Source organism: Choloepus didactylus, chromosome 21 (genome assembly GCF_015220235.1).
Source record: "Choloepus didactylus isolate mChoDid1 chromosome 21, mChoDid1.pri, whole genome shotgun sequence".
Taxonomy (NCBI): Eukaryota; Metazoa; Chordata; class Mammalia; order Pilosa; family Megalonychidae; genus Choloepus; species Choloepus didactylus.
Genome location: NC_051327.1, coordinates 46,370,322 through 46,389,027, shown reverse-complemented (window position 1 = coordinate 46,389,027; position 18,706 = coordinate 46,370,322). Strand labels below are relative to the sequence as shown.

Sequence of the window (18,706 nt, the reverse complement as noted above, 5' to 3'; positions counted from 1 at the left end):
AAGTTTAGCCATTGGAGTCTTTCTTGACCCTCCTGCTGCTGGAGGGAAAGCCTGTTCAGTATACAATATTCCAGGTCTCTCCCCTGGAAATTCTGATTCTGTAGATCCATGTTGAGCCCAGGAATCTGAGTTTTTAGCAATTACCTCTGGTGAGCATGATTTTCAGTCAAGTTTGGGAACCACGGTATAGTCAGTGTGCTAGGCTAGGTTATGCTGCATAACAACCCCCCCCCCCCCAAATTCTCAGTTATTTAACACAGCAGTGGGTTTGGGTTACTTCCCAGAGCACCTGTCCTTCAAGGAAAACTCAGTGCTTCAGGTGGAGACATTTATACACTGCTTATCAACCTGCTGGGCTCTGAGCTCCTTATGGTCAAGGACCCAGTCTGATTCATCTCTGCCTCCCCAAGGCACCTCTACAGGACCTATCCCACCTGCTGTGCTCAGGGACAAGAATGAACTCCCATTTGACCCATTTACCAGAAAGCAGTTACTGAGGCCCTACCCTGTGTGCCAGGACTACCCTCTGGTGCTAGACATACGGTGGTGAGCAAAACAAGCAGCAACCCCCGTCCCTATGGAGCCAGTTACCTAACTTCTCCACGCCTCAGTTTCCAAATCTGTAAAATGGGCTCTAATAACCACCCTCTGGCACAGCGTGAGGATTTATTGAGAGAATGAGCACAAAATCCATTTGGAACCTGGAAAGCTCAGTCCAAGCAGATGGAAGGGAGCACTTTATTCCTGTATGTGCCTCGTCCTGCTCCTCTATGCTCACATCCAGTCTCCAAGTTTTATTCATTAGGCACTTGGAGGTGGCCACACATCCCTCTCCTCCTTATTTCTATTGCCCACTGAGACCATCATGATCCTGTGATGTAAATATGATGTTAGCATTCCTGTATGATGTGCATTACAAATATGAATTGATGTAACATTAATAATGATAGTAATAGCCATTCTTTTATCATGTGTCAAGCTCTGTTTTGTGTTTTTTTTTAAGTATTAACTCATTTAATCTTCACAGCAACCATCTTATAATAATATTGCTTTTCTTATCCCTATTTATGGATAAAGAAACTGAAGGACAAAGAATTTAAGTAACTTGATTAAGGTAGGAGTTGGGATCTAATCCTGGCAGAAATCCCCATATCACAACTTTCTTCTGGTCAGCTGGTCTTTGCCTCCTAGGAGGCTCACTCCAGCCCTTCTCTACACCAAAACCAGAGTCAACTTCATGAAGCCAGGACTTGATCTTGGTGCTCCAAAGCCTTCATAGATACATTTTGGGAGAACTGGTCTCCTTACGACATTGTCTTCCTATCCTTTTACATGGTATATCTATCCATTAATTTAAGACTTCTTTAGTGTCTTTCACTAGTATTAAATTTTTTTTCTCCCATAAAGGGCATACACATATTTCTTTAACAGATTTATTCTTAGACCCTATATATTTCTGTATATGGTGATTTTATATTTCTCAAAAGTTTCCTGCTACAATTTTAAGATGCTACTTATTCTAGCAAACTTGCTTCCACACACCAGAGCCAAGACTCAGAAGTGATCTAGGGCTTTCGCATTCTAGCACCATCCAGTCCCACCTGCCGCCTGACGGCCTCCACCTTTAGGGAGGTCCTGTCCCCACTCCATGACCTCAGTGTGGACCTCACTATTTTTGGCCTAGGGTGATTCCATCTGATCTTCCAATCAACCTTCACATGGCTGGGGCTGCTGCCAACCCAACCAGCACCTTTGTGCAAATTAGAAAAAGGTGTCTCTTCCTCATGACACTCTATCTCTGCACGACAGATAACTGTTATAATACATATTCAAATGTACAATGTCCACAGTGTGACGGCCGCCCCTTAGGTGTGGCGTCTGCCTCCTACAACCCAGCACAGCTACCAGAGGGATCTCTGTAAGGATGAAAGTTTGGTTATATTATTCCTTTGCTGAAAATTATTCAAAGGTGCTGATTCTCCATTCTTTCCTTGGTAAGAATTTTTTTTGAATAGGTAATGCTTTTCACATGGGTCAAAAATCTAAATGATATTAAAAAGTTTACAGTGAAAATTCTTAGTCTCACAACTGTACTTACCCACTTTGTTTCCAATGACTGCCCTTAGGGAGCCACTTTTATTAGTGTCACCTAACTTTCCAGTATTTCTTTATGAAGATACAAGCAAATACATATGTGTACACACACACACACACACACACACACACCAAACATACTTCCTTTCTTATACAACAACATAATACACTCTGTGCCAGTTTGAATGTATTGTGTCCCCCAAACGCCATTATTTTTGATGTAGTCTTGTGGGGCAGACGTTTTGGTGCTGATTAGATTTGCTTGGACTGTGCCACACCCAGCTGTGGGTGATGACTCTGATGAGCTATTCCCATGGAGGCATGGCCCCACCCATTCAGGGTGGGCCTTGATCAGTGGAGCCATATAAATGAGCTGACTCAAAGAGAAGGAACTCAGTGCAGCTGTGAGTGACGTTTTGAAGAGGAGCAAGCTTGCTAGAGGGGAAAGTCCTGGGAGAAAGCCATTTTGAAACCAGAACTTTGGAGCAGATGCCAGCCACGTGCCTTCCCAGCTAACAGAGGTTTTCCAGACGCCATTGGCCATCCTCCAGTGAAGGTACCTGATCACTGATGTGTTACTTTGGACACTATGGCCTTAAGACTATAACTGTGTAGTCAAATAAACTCCCTTTTTATAAAAGCCAATCCATCTCTGGTATTTTGCATTCCACAGCATTAGCAAACTAAAACAAACTCATTCTGTACCTTGATATTTTTAGCTGACAGTATACCTTGAAGCTCTTGCATACTTAAATGTAGTGAGCTTCCTCATCATTTTTTACAGCTGCATACCTGCTGCGGACAAGCTTCTGATCTACTGCAAGCAATATTCAATGAATAACATTAGATATATGTGTCATGTCATACATCTGCAGATTAAGTGGATTAAAAATGGTCACAGCACTTTTCAATCATATTTTTTATTGTGGAATATGACATATATACATAGAAGTGATAACTTCCCAAGTGCAATTTAACAAGTAGTTAGCAAATTTAAAAGAATGTTATGGGTTACAGTTCCACAGTTTCAGTTATTTCCTTACTGTGAAATATAACATATATGCAAAAAGGTAGTAACTTTGAAAGCACAATTTAACAAGTAATTATATAGGAAATTTCCAAAAATGTTATGAGTTACAGTACCATTTCCTTATTGTGAAATGTAATATATATACAAAGAGTTGGTAACTTTCAAATTACAATTTAACAAGTAGCTATAGAGCAAATTTCAAAGACTGCTATGGGTTACAGTTCCATTTCAATTCTTTCCTTCTAGCTATTCTAGTACCCTAGCAACTAAGAAAAATAAAATTCTATCTAGATTCAGAATTCATGATCCTTTGTTAAATTCCATCTTGTCTGTTGCTACCCCTTCCTCTAGTTTAATCACTTGGTCACAGCAATTTTTGCAGCTCCTCCCATCAAGAAGTGAAGCTGCTAGGGACTTGTGATTCCTTTGACCAACAGAATAAGACAGAAAAGATGGTGTACAACTTCTGAGCAGGGCCTCAAGAGGCCCTGCAGCTTCCACTCTCACCCTCTTGTAACCCTGAGACCACCATACTGTGAAGAAACCCAGGGTGAGTGGCTCATCCATTCAGCCCAACATATCGGCCATCACAGCCATCACAGCTGAGGTCCCAGATGTGTAAGTGTGAGCAAAGACATCTTGTGCCTTTCAAACCCAGCAGAGTTCCCAGCTGACTTGAGTTTACCACTACCACCACCATTACCAGCAGCAAAACCACCCAGCCATCCTCAGAGTCTGGAGAAAGGAAAAATTGTCATTTTATGCCAGTAATATTGGAGTGGTTTGTTTGGCAGCAGTAGCTAACTGAGAAAGCAGGAATAGCCTTCAGAAAGATTTCCAAAAGTGGGATTCCTGATTCAAAGAGTATATGAATTTATAATTTTGATAAATTTGTCTGGGATGTATCATTTTGCATTCCCACCAGCAATGGTTGAGAGTACCTGTTTCCATGTGGTCTTGCCAAAAGAGCGTTTCATTGAACTTAAGGAGTTTTGCTAATGCAATAAAAATGATATTTAAGTATTGCCTTCATTTTCATTTTTCTTACTTTGTGAGTATGTGTTGAACATCTGTATGTATGTTTAAGGTTTTATGTATATATTTTTTGTGTCTGTCATGTTCTTTGCCCATTTTTCTATTGAACTGTTGGTCTTTCTTATCAGTAGGAGCTCTTTAAATAGTAGGGAGATTAGCTCTTTGTATATGATAAGGATTGCAAATATTTTTTTCCCAGTTTGTTGTTTGTCTTTTGATTTTGCTTATGTTTTTTTGCCATAAAGAATTTTTTTCTGTGCAGACAAATGTATTAATCTTTTCTTTTACAGCTTCTGAATTTTGAGTTGGAGTTGGAGAGGCCTTCCTCACTCCAAGGGTTATAAATGATTTTGTCCATATTTTCTTCTAGTATTTTTATGGAGTTTATGCTGATGCATTGTGTGATTCATCACCTTTTGAATGAAATTCAAGGTCTAATTTATGGCATGGATGACCCAATGTCACCCACTGGGAGAGGAAACGGAAGAGAAGCTGGTTAAGGAGGTACTCAATGGAGATGATGTGTCTAGTTTGGGACATGTTGAGTTCAAGATGCCCATGGGATTTCCAAGTTGGATGTCCAAGAGGTGAGTGGGTTCAGTTATGGAGCTCAGGAGAAAAATCTGGGTTGGAGATATGGGCTCAGGGGCCAGTGTATGGCTTGTTAAAGCCACAAGAATGTGTACACAGTTTGAAAGGGAGAGTTCCTTAGATGGAGCTCTAGGAGTGGACAAGTGAGGCCTGAAGCACGCTCACAAGAGCTATGGGGGCTTCATTGTCATGGCCCTTGGTGCTTAGCCCAGAAACAGCACCAGGAGATGCTTGTAGGTGAATGGAATCCCTTTAGGTGAGACATGCATGGATGCCTTTGGCTCCTGGGACACAGCAAACAGGAGATGGGAGAGGACAAACAATCTCCCTGGAAGCCAGCCTAACCCAGCAGTTGCAGGAGAGAGACCCTGTGACAGGCGCTTGGAGAAGGTTCTGTCTGGCAGGCAAAGTCCACCTCCTCCTACCAATATCTGAAGCAGGGCCTCCACAGGTAGCATCAGGTCTCCAGGGGTGGATGGAGAAGCAGCCCCTGGCTGGTGTGTTCCCTGGATCATAATGCAGAGTTTCAGAGTACAGACACCAGAGCTCAACTATCTGGGTTCAGATCCTGATCCGGTCATTTACTAGCTGTGTAACCTTGGGAAAGTTACTTCATCTCCCTTTGCCTCAGTTTTCTCCTCTGTAAAATGAGGATAATAATAGTAACCATCTGTTCTAGTTTGCTAATGCTGCTGGAATGCAAAATACCAGAGATGGATTCGCTTTTATAAAAGGGGGTTTATTTGGTTACACAGTTACAGTCTTAAGGCCATAAAGCTTCCAAGGTAACACATCAGCAATTGGGCACCTTCACTGGAGGATGGCCAATGGTGTCCAGAAAACCTCTGTTAGCTGGGAAGGTATGTGGCTGGCAACTGCTCCAAAGTTCTGGTTTCAAAATGTCTTCCTCCCAGAACGTTCCTCTGTAGGCTGCAGTTCCTCAAAAATGCCATTCTTAGTTGCGTTTGGGATATTTGTCCACTCTCAGCTCCTTTGGAGCAAGAGTATGCTTTCAACGGACATCTTCAAACTGTCTCTCATCTGCAGCTCCCGTGCTTCCTTCAAAGTGTCCCTCTTGGCTGTAGCACCTCTTAAAAACATCACTCACAGCTGCACTGAGTTCCTTCTGTTTGTCAACTCATTCATATGGCTCCACTGATCAAGGCTCACCCTGAATGGGTGGGGCCACTCCTCCATGGAAATTATCTCATCAGAGTTATCACCCACAGTTGGGTGGGGCGCATTTCCATGCAAACAACCTAATCCAAACGTTCCAAGTTAATCCCCACTAATATGTCTGCCCCACAAGATTGCATCAAAGAATATGGCTTTTTCTGGGGGACATAATACATTCAAACCAGCACATCATCTCATAGAGTTGTCATAAGTATGAAATGAGCTAATATTTTAAAGTACTTATATTGGTGCCTGGAGCATAGTAAGCACTATGTAAATATTAAATTAAAAGGACTAAAATTAAAAAAAAAAATTAATTAATTAAAAAAATATCATTCATGGACATTTATTGTGCCAGGCACTATTGCAGGTCCTGGAGACACAGCAGTGAATAAGGCAGGTGAAAATTTACATTCTAGGCATTCTAGTTGGGGAGGGAGGGGAGGGCAGTGAAGACAGACAATATACAAAATGAATAAGCAAAATATATGGTGTGTTAGGTCCAAACTGAGAAGCAAGAGCTGCGCAGGAGGTGGCAAGGCCACTGGTCTACGACCTGGCGCAGGGTGGAACTCAGGAGACGGAGAGGGGAATGAAGACACTGGACAAGCAGCAGAGTGGAATCCCTGGTGGAGACACTGGAGCTGCTGAGCTGCTTGGAGTACTGATCATTTTCATCACTGTGACATAATAGCAGTAAACACCTATATAGCACTCACTTTGTAGGAGGCACTGTTTTAACCACTTTATACGTGTGATCTCATTTAGTCTCTAAAGCAACCCTGTGATGCAGGTTTTATTGCTATTCTCATTTTTCGCATGAGGGAACTGAGGCATGGAGAGATTAAGTAACTTGCCTAGCAAAGTTATACAGTTAGTAGGGATGGATCTGTGATTAGAACCCAGATCATCTGGCTCCAGTGTTTGGAGCGCTGGACCTGTGGGTGGAGGGGTTAGAACTGGCCATGCAGCCTCAGGACTAGGTAGGGCTTGACCTTCACACAGGCTGGAAGGAACATATTCACCCCCCAACACCTAAACACTCCAGATCCAAATATACTCAACATATACCCAGTTTCAAGGCTGCTGAGAGGGTCTAGAGAAGTGACAAAGGGCCATAAAATAAAGATCAATCCTCAGCTCTGGAAAGCTCCACCCCCACAGCATTAGGGGTGTAAGTGGCAGGCTCTTCAGATGGCCTCTGTTCCCTTCCACTCCACACATCACCCCACAAGGCCTTGAGCTCAGCTTCTTGTGACCTGAAGTCACCATCCTACCCAGAGACAACAAATTAAATGATGAATCTCAGAACCTGGGAAGTTTAACAGAGGCCCCAACAACTCCAGATTACAGCTGGAGACTGAGAAGGCAAGTCATCAAGAGACAGAAAAACAGAGAGGTATGTGGGACTGGTGGGCCTGGAGAGAGCTGGAACCACAGCAGTAGACACCCACAGAGGAGGGCAGCCCTCAACAGTTTACAAGACCCTCTTTCATCCTTCCTAACCCCTCACTTGGTATTTCCCAATTCTTATCTTAGGCAAGGCAAAAATGATCAGATCAAGTTGTCAAACAGGGAAACTGAGTCCCAGAGAGGAACAATGAATTCTTTAAGATCACACACAGGATTATAAGTCAGGTGTCCAAAAACCCTTCCACTGTACCACTCAGAGACAGAGTATGAGAGAGAGAAATAAAGAGTCAGGTGTAGGGGTGGGTGGGAGTGCAGATAGGTTCAGGGAGGCAAGAGGCAAGGTAGTAACTGAAGAAGCAGGGACTTATCTGGAAGACCCAAGAGCAGAGAAATTCCTTGTGATCTCCAGGTCCTCCAACCCTCATTACCCCTGTGGGTGGATCAGGGCAGTGCCATGCTCACTCCCTCATTCCCAACCTGGGGCAAGCTGGGTTTTAGAGGTTGGAGAAAGATCAAAGCCCTTCACATAGACTCACAGCATTTGGAAGTTTCCAAGCTCATATCATTGACCTTTAGAGTGGGAATACCCACAGGGATATCCCCCTTACTGATAACTCCCTGTACAGATGGGAGATCAAGGCCTGGAGATAAGAAGTGACTTGCCGGAAGTCCACAGCCACTCAATAACAGAAATATAGGTCTCTTGACCAGGGCATAGAAGAGAGAGGCCATTCCTTCCTTCCCTTGCTCAAACCTTCATGTAAGCTCCCTGGGAAGAGCCCTGGGATCCAGGAGACCTGAGATCCACTCCTGGCTGTGCTGAAACTCACTGCTCGGCTTTGGGCACTTCTCCCACAGAACATAAGTTCTTTGGTTGCATGAATTTTTGTCTGTTAGTCCTAGAACAGTGTCTGGCACACAGAATGTGCTCAATAAATATTTGCTGTGCAAAGGAATGTCTGGAGGGCCAGAGTCAGGGAAGTGTCACTGTGAGAGAACCTGAAGCCCAAAGGAAGAGACCAGGGAACCAGGAACTACATGCTCATGATATGTCTTCACATACGTGAAAGGTTAAAATTCTATCAACAAATATTTACCGAGGGCTCATTATGTGTGTAGGTACTAAACTAGGCGCTGGGGATTCAGCTAAGAACAAGACAGGCACGCTCCGACCTCAGGAGCTCATAGCCTATTGTATCGTTTAAAGTGGGCAGTTTTCCGTGTGCTCCAAAGGGTAGAACCGGGTGCGAGGTGGGGGTGGGGTGTAAGGGGCAGGGAAACGGAAGGCTTAAGGTAAGGCAGATGCTTTTTTCAGCCTGAGCGGCCCCGAAATGGCCTCGCTGCTCAGAAGGTGGTGAGTGCAGCGGGACTGCGGTGTTCAAGCAGGGCGGCCGGCCGCCCACCTGTCAGACTGTGCCAGGAGTATGCGGAAGAGAGTTCTGCCTTGGGTGAGGTCACTTCCCACACCCAGAATCGCTGCCAACAAAACCCTGCAATTGTCTGACGCTGAAAACTGGGAGCATATTATTCTCTGATTCTGAAGATCCCATGATGCTGACAGCCCCCAATTCGAAGTTGGCAGTCTTTGCCCATGTCCCTGGACTCCTCGCTCCGAAAAAAAAAAAAAAAAAAAGACGGATTGAGCAAAGGCCCTACTACCCACTGCTTCCAAAGGGCTCTGGGGGTATTCAGCGCCTCTTCTCCCCCAATCTCAGCTTGTTGGGGCTGTGGGAGCGTAGCTCGGACGCCGGGGTGCCAGGGACGTCGTAGGAAGAAGGTGTCCCAGGTACGGCATTCAGGGAGCGGAACACGTGACCCTCGGGGCGTCACGTTCTGCGGTCCGCGGGGCTGGGACCGGGCCAGTCACGTGACGAGAGGGCACCATGGGGTGATGTGAGATACCGGACCGCTCAGATTACGTACAAATGACGCATTTCCATCCATTTTGGCAAGTGGATTTCCGATGGAAGGTGGTTCCGGTAAAGGGGGAGGGTTGTCACGTCCTGGCAGTTTTGCTTCCGTTCGGGGAGCGACAGCTTCCGACCTCCGCCCTTTCCCTTAGGCGAGGAAGAGACGCGTCCTCGTGCGCATGCTCCGAATCCTTCCAGAGGGGGCGGGGCCGGGCTACGGGAGTGAAGGGGGCGGGGAAGCGGAGGGAATTCCAACCTGTGGAGTCTTGCAGGGGGTCCCCGAGGCCGGCTCCTTCCCATTGGGTGCGGACGGTGCAAGGTGTGGGGCCTCTGGCGGCTTGTGGGGCTTTTAGGGTCCTCTGGGTGAAGGAGGGGGCTGTCAGAGTGCGAGAGAGGTACGGGAGTTCCCAACTCAGAACCTTGAGGCCCACGGGGCCCAGGCGCCGGGCAAAGGGAGCTCGGGCCGCCATGCGGGACAGGACCCACGAGCTCAGGCAGGTGAGGAGTCGGGGGAGCAGGGTGGGGGGACGGGAGAACGGGGTGGCGTCTGGCTGGAGTGCAGGACTTCTGGGCCTCGGGACGGGGAGCGTGGGGGGTGGCTGATGGCCTGGAAGGAAAGACCCGGAAGACCGTGGGTCCCGCGGGGCAAGAGCGGCAGCAAGGAAGTGGTGCCAATGACTCTGGCCCTGGCAGGGGGATGACAGCTCGGACGATGAGGACAAGGAGCGGATCGCGCTGGTGGTGCACCCGGGCACGGCCCGGCTGGGTAGCCCGGACGAAGAGTTCTTCCAGAAGGTAAGGAGCTGGGACCGTGGCATGGATTTCACGGGGGGGGCAGGGCTGGGGGACCTGACGAGCAGCACGGTCTGGAGTAGGCCCATGTCTCCTTCAGCCCTCTCTGTCACTCTCCCTAGGTCCGGACAATTCGGCAGACGATTGTCAAACTGGAGAACAAAGTCCGGGAGTTGGAGAAGCAGCAGGTCACAATCCTGGCCACGCCCCTTCCCGAAGAGGGTGAGTGAAAACTACCGTGCAGAGCGCGTGCTCAGCCCATAGGATTGTGGGGGTTGTAGTTCCAGGCAGGTGGTGGCGGGAGTGGGTTGTTGAGGTACAGGTGCTGTTGGGAATTCATGGTCTTCTCTTGTTCAGGCATGAAGCAGGACCTGCAGAATCTGCGGGATGAAATCAAACAGCTGGGGAGGGAGATCCGCACGCAGCTGAAGGGTGAGCTCCTAGGATCTCAAATAGATCCTTCCCTCTGGCCCTGTCCTTCCCTCCGATACATGGAAGAATGAGTGGCCCAGAGCAGCTAGTGATATATTCACATCACACAACAGGCCTGAGTCTAGAAGCTCGGTTTCCTGGCTTCCAGTCCTATGCACTTTCCACAGCACATGGCTGCCTGGAATTTTCTTATTTACAATGAAACCACTTACTCCTACAATTCTTGCTGCCCAGTGTGCATTCTTTGGGCAAGCAGGTGGGGGTTTTGTTAGGAGGCTTTTGCATACCTGTGGGAATTCATGGATGCAAGGCAAAGAAAAATACACTTTTTCCTGTTAGAGGCCCAGAATTAATCATTCTATACTAAATTATATTTCCTTGACAAAACCTATATAGACAGGCACTTCACTAATTATGTAACTGAGGTATGGCCTTGACACTGTGTTCTGGTCCTCAAACAGTCTTCAGAAGCCACAGGTCAACCCCTCTTACACTCCCCCGCCCCCCTTATCTCTGTGTCTTCCTGCAGCCATAGAGCCCCAGAAGGAGGAAGCTGATGAAAACTATAACTCAGTCAACATGAGGATGAGAAAAACCCAGGTGGGTTTGTTGTTTCCAGAACCAGGGCATTTTAGCAAGTGTTTCAATAGATTATTAGGTGGTGGAAGTGAGAAGGAAGGGCCCTTTGAGATCGACCGCCACCTGATGATTTTTCTAATGGGGAAACTGAAGTTGGAGAGAGAAAGAACCCAAGGTCAAGAACCCAGGACTCCTGACTCTTAATACATTTTAACACCCTGTCTTCTCCTCCATTCAGTGAGGTTCGGTTGTGGGAGACATTCCAGGAACTCAGGTGGGGAGTTAGGGGTTGAGTATGTGACAAAGACATTACTGAGGTAGAACTTGGTGGCTAATGGAACTGTCCAAGGAAGAAGGAGAAGTCAGAAATGACTGGGAGGTATCCACCTGCTCATGAGACAGGGAAAAGCTTGGGCCCATGGGCAGAATTTAGGAAGTCAGAAAGAGGAACTGCTCTGCTGGAGAAGGTCACTGAAGGTCCTAGTTAGGAGGTTTGAAGGGATCTGACCAAACCCCTCTGGATTCCCAGTGAGGGCTGCTTTTGGGGTTTTGGGAGGTCAGGATTGGAGTAGATGGGCCCAGAACTCAGCAAAAAGACCAGATTGAAGATGGAGAGGTTTGAGCATCTTGAATGAGGGTGGCTAAATCCAGGAGAGCACATGTGCCTCCAAGGAAGGAACTCGAAGTAACTAGCACATGGAAGACATCAGAGAAAGGGACAAGGCAGGGCAAATCAGTCTTACAGAAGCCCAGAGGAGGCTTTTCAGGAGGAGCCAGTGGTGGTCATCATGTGAGAGGCCAAGGGCCCAGGTGGGCCTTTTAAATCTGAGCATCAGGCTAATGACCAGCATACTGACGGGCCCCCAAGCTCTAAGACGAGAGGTCAATGTTCAGCAGGCAGTCAACAAATACAGTTGATTTTCATTATTTTTGGTTGTTATGTTCTGTAAAGTCTCAGTATACACTGAATTAGGGAATATTGAATATAGTGAATACATTGCCCTGAGGGGAAATTCAGGATTAGGTTCCTGTGAGGCTTCAGTCACTTTTCCTCAAGCAATCAATACAAAACCTTGTTTGATGTATGCTTCTGTTTAAAGATGCCTTATATCTTTTGCTTCCTCCTACCTAATGTGCATACAATGGATGTTCTTTGTATCACCAGCCTTTCAGTCACTGCTCCCATTTAACCCCATCTATCTTTGCCTTCAGAACATTTTTTTTTTTTTTTTTAATTTTGGATAGGTCACATACAGATTTTACATTTTTATTTTTTGATTTGTGTCCACATAAATACGTAATTTCATCATGTAAAATTCCGGCTATTCTGGAAAATCCTATTTTTTAATCTTTGTGTTGAATTGTTTTCTGACTTGGAATTATCCTTTCAAAAACTCTTAAGATACCTACGGCTAAAAAGCACTTCATGAGATGCTAAAGCTGACCCACCCTTCAGAACATTTTAAAGCAACATTTAAAGAAAGCCTCTGAACATAAATTTAAGCAAGTTTAATCATAAATTGCATAAGGGGCAGGTAATTAGAGCTCATTTAATAAGATATTGATTCATTAACACTGAACTCATGGCCAATAACACCATAACTCATGTCTGAATGAAGCTGATGTAAAACACGTACGTAAGGCACATCTCAGCCTTCTTGCACTTAGGAACACTAGACAGCACTTCAGCACTACCCTTGGAGGCCATTTTAAGTAGTGAAATAACCAACATAAAGCACCAAAGTGTGCAAAACATGGCACCAAATATATCATAGAAAGGACACTTGTTTACAGCATAAGAGTTGAAACAGAAAGGCAGAGGGTCGCTTTGCTCAACCTCAGCTGAGATCATGTGAATCGAGTGACTCAGATTTTTCACCACTTTTGAATGTCTTCAAAGGACTGCAAAAGCACCATGGAAGTGAATTTTGGGGTTACAAATCAACTTTAGCAAGCAGGCAAATTCACAAATATAGAATCTGCAAATAATAAGGATGCATGGTGTTGTAGTTTGCTAATGCTGCCGGAATGCAAAACACCAGAAATGGATTGACTTTTATAAAGGGGGTTTATTTGGTTACACAGTTATAGTCCCAAGGCCATAAAGTGTCCAAGGTAATGCATCAACCATTGGGTACCTTTACTGGAGGATGGCCAATGGCGTCCAGAAAACCTCTGTTACTGGGAAGGCATGTGGCTGGCATCTGCTCCAGAAAACCTCTGTTACTGGGAAGGCATGTGGCTGGCATCTGCTCCAGAGTTCTGGTTTCAAAATGGCTTTCTCCCAGGACATTCCTCTCTAGGCTGTAGTTCCTCCAAAATGTCACTCTTAGTTGCTCTTGGGGCATTTTTCCTCTCTTAGCTTCTCCAGAGCAAAAGTCTGCTTTCAATGGCCGTCTTCAGACTGTCTCTCATCTGCAGCTCCTCTTTTCTCGGCTCCTGTGCATTCTTTAAAATGTCCCTCTTGGCTGTAGCTCCTCTTCAAAATGTCACTCTCAGCTGCACTGAGTTCCTTCTGTTTGTCAGCTCATTTATATGGCTCCAGTGATTTAATTTAGACCTACCCTGAATGGGCATGGTAACACCTCCATGAAAATTATCCAGTCAGAGTCATCACCCACAGCTGGATGGGGTGCATCTCCGCAGAAACACCCTAATCCAAATGTTTGAACCTAATCCCTACCAATATGTCCGCCCCACAAGACTGCATCAAAAGAATATGGCCTTTTCTGGGGGACATAATACATTCAAACCAGCACAAATGGTATCATATTTATTGAATGACTATTATGTGTCAGACCATTTTCTAGCTGTTTGGGATATAACCATGAATCCAAAAGATAAAGATCCCTATCCTCATGGAACTTACATTCTTCTGGGGAGAGACAATCACCATAATGAATAAGTAAATAATTTTAGAACATAATAAGTATTAAGGGGGCAGGGGGTAGAGCAGGGGGAAGAAATTGAGAGTGCTGAGAGGATGGGGTTGCAGCTGAAATAAGGTGGAGAACGCCTTATCCAGAGGTGACATTTGGGCACTAAGGAATGAGCATTCTAAGCAGAAGGGGAACAGTGAGCTGGAGTGTTCAGGGAGAAGACCACTGTGGCGGGAGGGAGCGAGGGGACGGTGATGGGAGATGAAGTCCGAGAGGTGATGGGAGAGGAGCAGATCACGGAGGTACTCCTGGGCACTGGGAAGGGCTTTGGCTTTTACTCACAGAAATGGGGGCACCTTCTGAGAGCATCACAAGGTGCTTAAGGTGGCAGGTGACTCATGACAGCTTGTGCTCTTTGCTCACTGTAAATGCCGTGGTGCTGAGGCCCAGACCCAGCTGGGATCCTCCTGGAGGTACCCATCCCATGTTCTCCGTCTTCAGCATGGGGTCCTGTCCCAGCAATTCGTGGAGATCATCAACAAGTGCAACTTGATGCAGTCCGAATACCGGGAGAAGAATGTGGAGCGGATTCGGAGGCAGCTGAAGATCAGTGCGTTGTGACACTCCACCCCTGCGTGGAAGGGGGAGGGCCGGGGTAGCCCGGCCCCCAGCTCAGCCTGGCCTCTGCTTTCACAGCCAATGCTGGAATGGTGTCTGACGAGGAGCTGGAGCAGATGCTGGACAGTGGGCAGAGTGAGGTGTTCGTGTCCAATGTGAGTGGCCACAGCCAGCCCCCTTTTGCTGGAGCTCCCGTCTTCTCTGAGCCCCAGCCCTATATGATAAGAGGGATTACAGAAGCCCAGAAGGGAATTAATTGGCCTTCCTGGGGTCACTCAACCTGTTCCCTGGCCAAAGGGCTGCCTCTGGGGCTCAATAGGAGCTTCTGGTCTGCTGTCGCCCCCCTCGTGACTGCCCTCCACTCCTGTCCACCCCCCAGATCCTGAAGGACACGCAGGTCACCCGGCAGGCCCTAAATGAGATCTCAGCCCGGCACAGCGAGATCCAGCAGCTTGAACGCAGTATCCGAGAGCTTCACGAGATCTTTACTTTTCTGGCTACTGAGGTGGAGATGCAGGTGGGCACCCCAGACACCCAGCTTGACCCCACCCCCAGTTGAGAGACCATGCTGTCAGGACCCCCAGCCAGGACTAGCAGCCAACCTTCACCCTTAGTCTCTACTCCAGGTTGTTGGTCTTCTCCAGGCTTGGCCACGTCCTCTGGTTGGGCCTTTCCCTTGACAAGAGGCGCCACCCCGCCAAGCCCTCCAGCCTGGGCTTACTTCCATCCTTCGGCCTGCCCAGAATTGTGTCCGCCTCCACTAGGCTTGGCCATGCCTACCAGGTGGTCACACCTCCATACATAAGCGTGTACGCCTCCTCCTCACAGCCTGCCCCAGACTTGAGCCTGTGGTAGGCCTCCCCTGGCTCCTTCTGTGACAGAGTCCACCCTTTTGCCCCCAGGAGCGCTAGTCAAAGTTTTCTCCTAGAGGGTTTGTCTCCTAAGATCTGTTCACGGTTCGGGAGGGGGAGTTTGTTCTTCTTCTGGCCCTGGTTGTATGGGTTGAGGTGAAGTTCCAGCTGTCCTGAAGTTGCTGACCCCAGTGGTGCCACGACCAAGGTCCTTTTGCAGCTAGGAGTCATAGATTCAGTAGGGGTACCAGGACCCTGAAGGCTGATGGAGTCAGGAGAAGGCAGGGCTGGGGAGGGCTTCATAGCATCTGGGAGACAGGCCTGGAAGAATGAGATGAATCCAACAGATTTGTGAGAAGACAAAGTTCATCTTCTGTGAAATTTACAAGCCATCTAGGGGCCTTAGCTCCGAATCACCATTGCAACCAGAAGTTGTATGGGGAGCCAGGGAGAAGGGGCCAAGTGATAGAAGGGGGCTTAGGGGACACCCTCAGGAGGCTTAAGTTTCATTTGCCAGGGATGTCCTTCAGTCATTGGAGGCTGGAGTGGACAGAGAGGCTGGAGTGGACAGGGTCCTCCACCCCCATCAATCTTACCCCTGAGCTGGCCTCTCTCCTCTGAGCAGGGTGAGATGATCAATCGGATCGAGAAGAACATTCTGAGCTCAGCGGACTATGTGGAACGTGGGCAGGAGCATGTCAAGACAGCTTTGGAGAATCAGAAGAAGGCACGGAAGGTGAGACCCCCCCCAACCCCCGCCGTGGTCCAGGCACACCTCCCTCTCCTTATGAGTGAGTTTCCCTGGACCTTCTTCTCTCACAGAAGAAATTCTTGATTGCCATCTGTGTATCCATCACCGTCCTCATCTTGGCCGTCATCATAGGCATTACCATAGCATCTGGATAGCAGCCACATTATCGGTGAGATATTGTGGACCTGACCCTTGGCCTACCCCCATCTATGGCCCCAGCCTTTCCTCCTCCCTTCATACCCTCCTCTCTTTCCTTCCCTTGCAGGCACTGGGAACACCAGGGACACAGGGCCTGGCCTTCTCTCCCAGCAGCTTGGGGACAGGGCAGAACCTCCAGCTGGACCCCCTTCCCTACACTGGCCCCTTTGCAAAGTGGAAGACAGTTCTTCTGGGGCTGGCAGCTGCTCAGCTTTGGGGGTCTCCCTCCTCAGACCGAGATGCCTGGGGGAGGGCCTGCAGTGTTCTGTTTGAATGGGACACGAGGTTTTGTAAGAAATTAAAAAAAAAAAAAGTGCTTGGAGACTCCCCTGTGAATGTGTATTCTGGAAGGGCTGGCCCAGAGCCTCCAGGTATCCAGTCTTGCCACCCCTGGCCATCCTTGGGGCAAGGCCCAGCCCAGGCTGGCTCTGGTCAGACTGCCTCAGGCCCTGTGACCAGAGCAGGCAGGCCTGGCCTCTCCTCCTCTCCCACAGATACCTGCCTCCCAGATAGGTAAAAGGTAAGAGGCCCAGCCACATGTGGCTCCCAACTCAGTACAGTTCTTGGGAAAGACCACTGTGTGTATCTATCCCTGAAGCAGTGAGGCTGGGCCAGGCTGGGCCGGGCAAGGGTGGTGGGAGCCGGTTGGTGTGACATCAGTTGGGCACTCCTGAGGCCACGAAAAGAGGAGCAGTGAAAGAGTCATTGAGGCTTCAAATTTGGATAGAGTGGTGGGGGAAGGTCTCCTCTCTGAAGAGTTGACAGTTGAGTGGAATATTAAATGAGGAGAAGCAAATTATGGGGAGAAGCTGTGGAAGACGTTGCCAGGCAGAGGAACTAGCAGTTCAGCCCCTGTGGTGACCAGAAAAAGGTGCTGTCTTTTAAAGAGTTCAGCTGGGAGAGCCAATGACCACGGATAAAGCCTCCTGGTTCCTAACGGCTTATCTGGCTGAAGATGGTACAGGAGGCAGAGGAATCTCCCCCTGATTTCTGAGGCACCTGAGCCCTAAATTTCTAAAGGTAAGTCGGTTCTTGGTTCTGATCCCTAGTTTCAGAAGGGAATATGGCTCCTGGCCCTCGGCTCCAACACTTAGTCCTGACCCCAAGGTCCTGGGGCCAGGGTCGGGCCGCTCAGACTCATCCTACTTTCGATTTCACAGGCCTTTGCTGCTGCCGCTGCTGCTCCTGGCTGCCTGGCCTGTCCAGCCGCAGTGCCGCTCAGCGGGATACGCGTGGGTGCCCGGGGGTGACATCGCCAGGGCACTCTCAGACCCCGCCCCTGGACCTGTGCTGGGAGGCAGAGGGCGGGGCCAAGCCAGGCGCCTGCCTGCTCTGCCTTAATACTCCAGGGTCGGGTGGCAGCCTGCAGCTCGTCCCTGTGGCCCCCGAGTGGCCCTTAGACTGCGCGAGGTCCTGCGTCGCCAGCGACCAGGCGTAGAGTGTGTGGGGCGTGGCTGAGGGGGAGGAGGTACTGGGTCAGAACGGAAAAACGATTGGGCAGCGGACCTGAGTGTTGTCCCTGAAGAGCGTTCGGATTGGTCTGTGGGGGAACGGAGGCGTGGCCACCCTGTATTAAATATCAATGTGACCCAAGTTCCAGTTGTGGGCGGAGCCTTCAGCCTCAGAGAGCTAGTCCGCAGCCCCAAGGAGGGACGTGACCTTGGGCGCACCCGAAAGTGATTGGATCACAGAGAGGGAGGGGCGTGGCCAGGACTCCCCAGAGGCGGGAAGGTGTGGACTTGTGGAGCGACTGGTAAGGGGAGCGAGTGGGGAACTTTACTGGAGGAGGCGTGGCCGGGTGCCACTACCCCGCCGCTGAATTCACCCCCGCCCACCGGAGTCCGGGAGGATACCAACTCCGTCCTGCGTGAGATCCCGTGTCCTGTGTATAAATGAGTACCTAGGCACCAACATGAAAGAGCTCTTCATTCCCAGGAGTGTGCAACCACAAACTGGAGGCTCATCTGATGGGGAAGCTGCGGGCCAGGGCGGATTCTGCCCCAGGGAAAAAGACGCATTCGCTTGTCTCTTCCTCCTGCAGCCTGCATCGCCAGTGGAATCCTGTGCCGTGGTGGCCTTTGTCCAGTCCCTCACCTCTCTGTCCTCAGAGTACAACCGCATTATTTGCGACACCTACTAGGATCTGATAGAGACTTCCAGCACCCACTATGCCATATCTATGCAGCTGGGTGACGCTGTGCAGCGTGTGCCTTCCACTGGCCATGCTGGCCAGTTCCACCATGGAAAAACTGTGGCCTCTCCCCCAGGAAGCTGTCTAGGACTTTCTGGAACAGGTAACTAGATGGCCAGATGAGGCCCAGGGTGCTGGGCTCAGGAGTTTGAACTTCTGTGTGTAG

General features: G+C 48.6%; 1 protein-coding gene across 1 annotated transcript; it reads left to right on the top strand.

The window, feature by feature from the left end:
• The first annotated feature begins 9,476 nt into the window (after nt 1-9,476).
• On the top strand, nt 9,477-16,665 carry STX4 (syntaxin 4). Its single transcript, XM_037813635.1, has 11 exons — nt 9,477-9,747; nt 9,943-10,044; nt 10,164-10,263; nt 10,399-10,473; nt 11,003-11,073; nt 14,433-14,541; nt 14,628-14,704; nt 14,929-15,066; nt 16,026-16,136; nt 16,223-16,320; nt 16,417-16,665. The coding sequence occupies exons 1-10, from the start codon at nt 9,718-9,720 to the stop codon at nt 16,304-16,306; spliced, it is 897 nt and encodes a 298-aa protein (XP_037669563.1). The 5' UTR covers nt 9,477-9,717; the 3' UTR covers nt 16,307-16,320; nt 16,417-16,665.
• Nucleotides 16,666-18,706: the final 2,041 nt, after the last annotated feature.

Coding starts and splice junctions, on each gene's coding strand:
- STX4 (XM_037813635.1), top strand. CDS start 9,718: ATGCGGGACAGGACCCACGAGCTCAGGCAG. Junction 10,045..10,163: donor ACGAAGAGTTCTTCCAGAAG/GTAAGGAGCTGG, acceptor CACTCTCCCTAG/GTCCGGACAATTCGGCAGAC. Junction 15,067..16,025: donor CTACTGAGGTGGAGATGCAG/GTGGGCACCCCA, acceptor TCCTCTGAGCAG/GGTGAGATGATCAATCGGAT.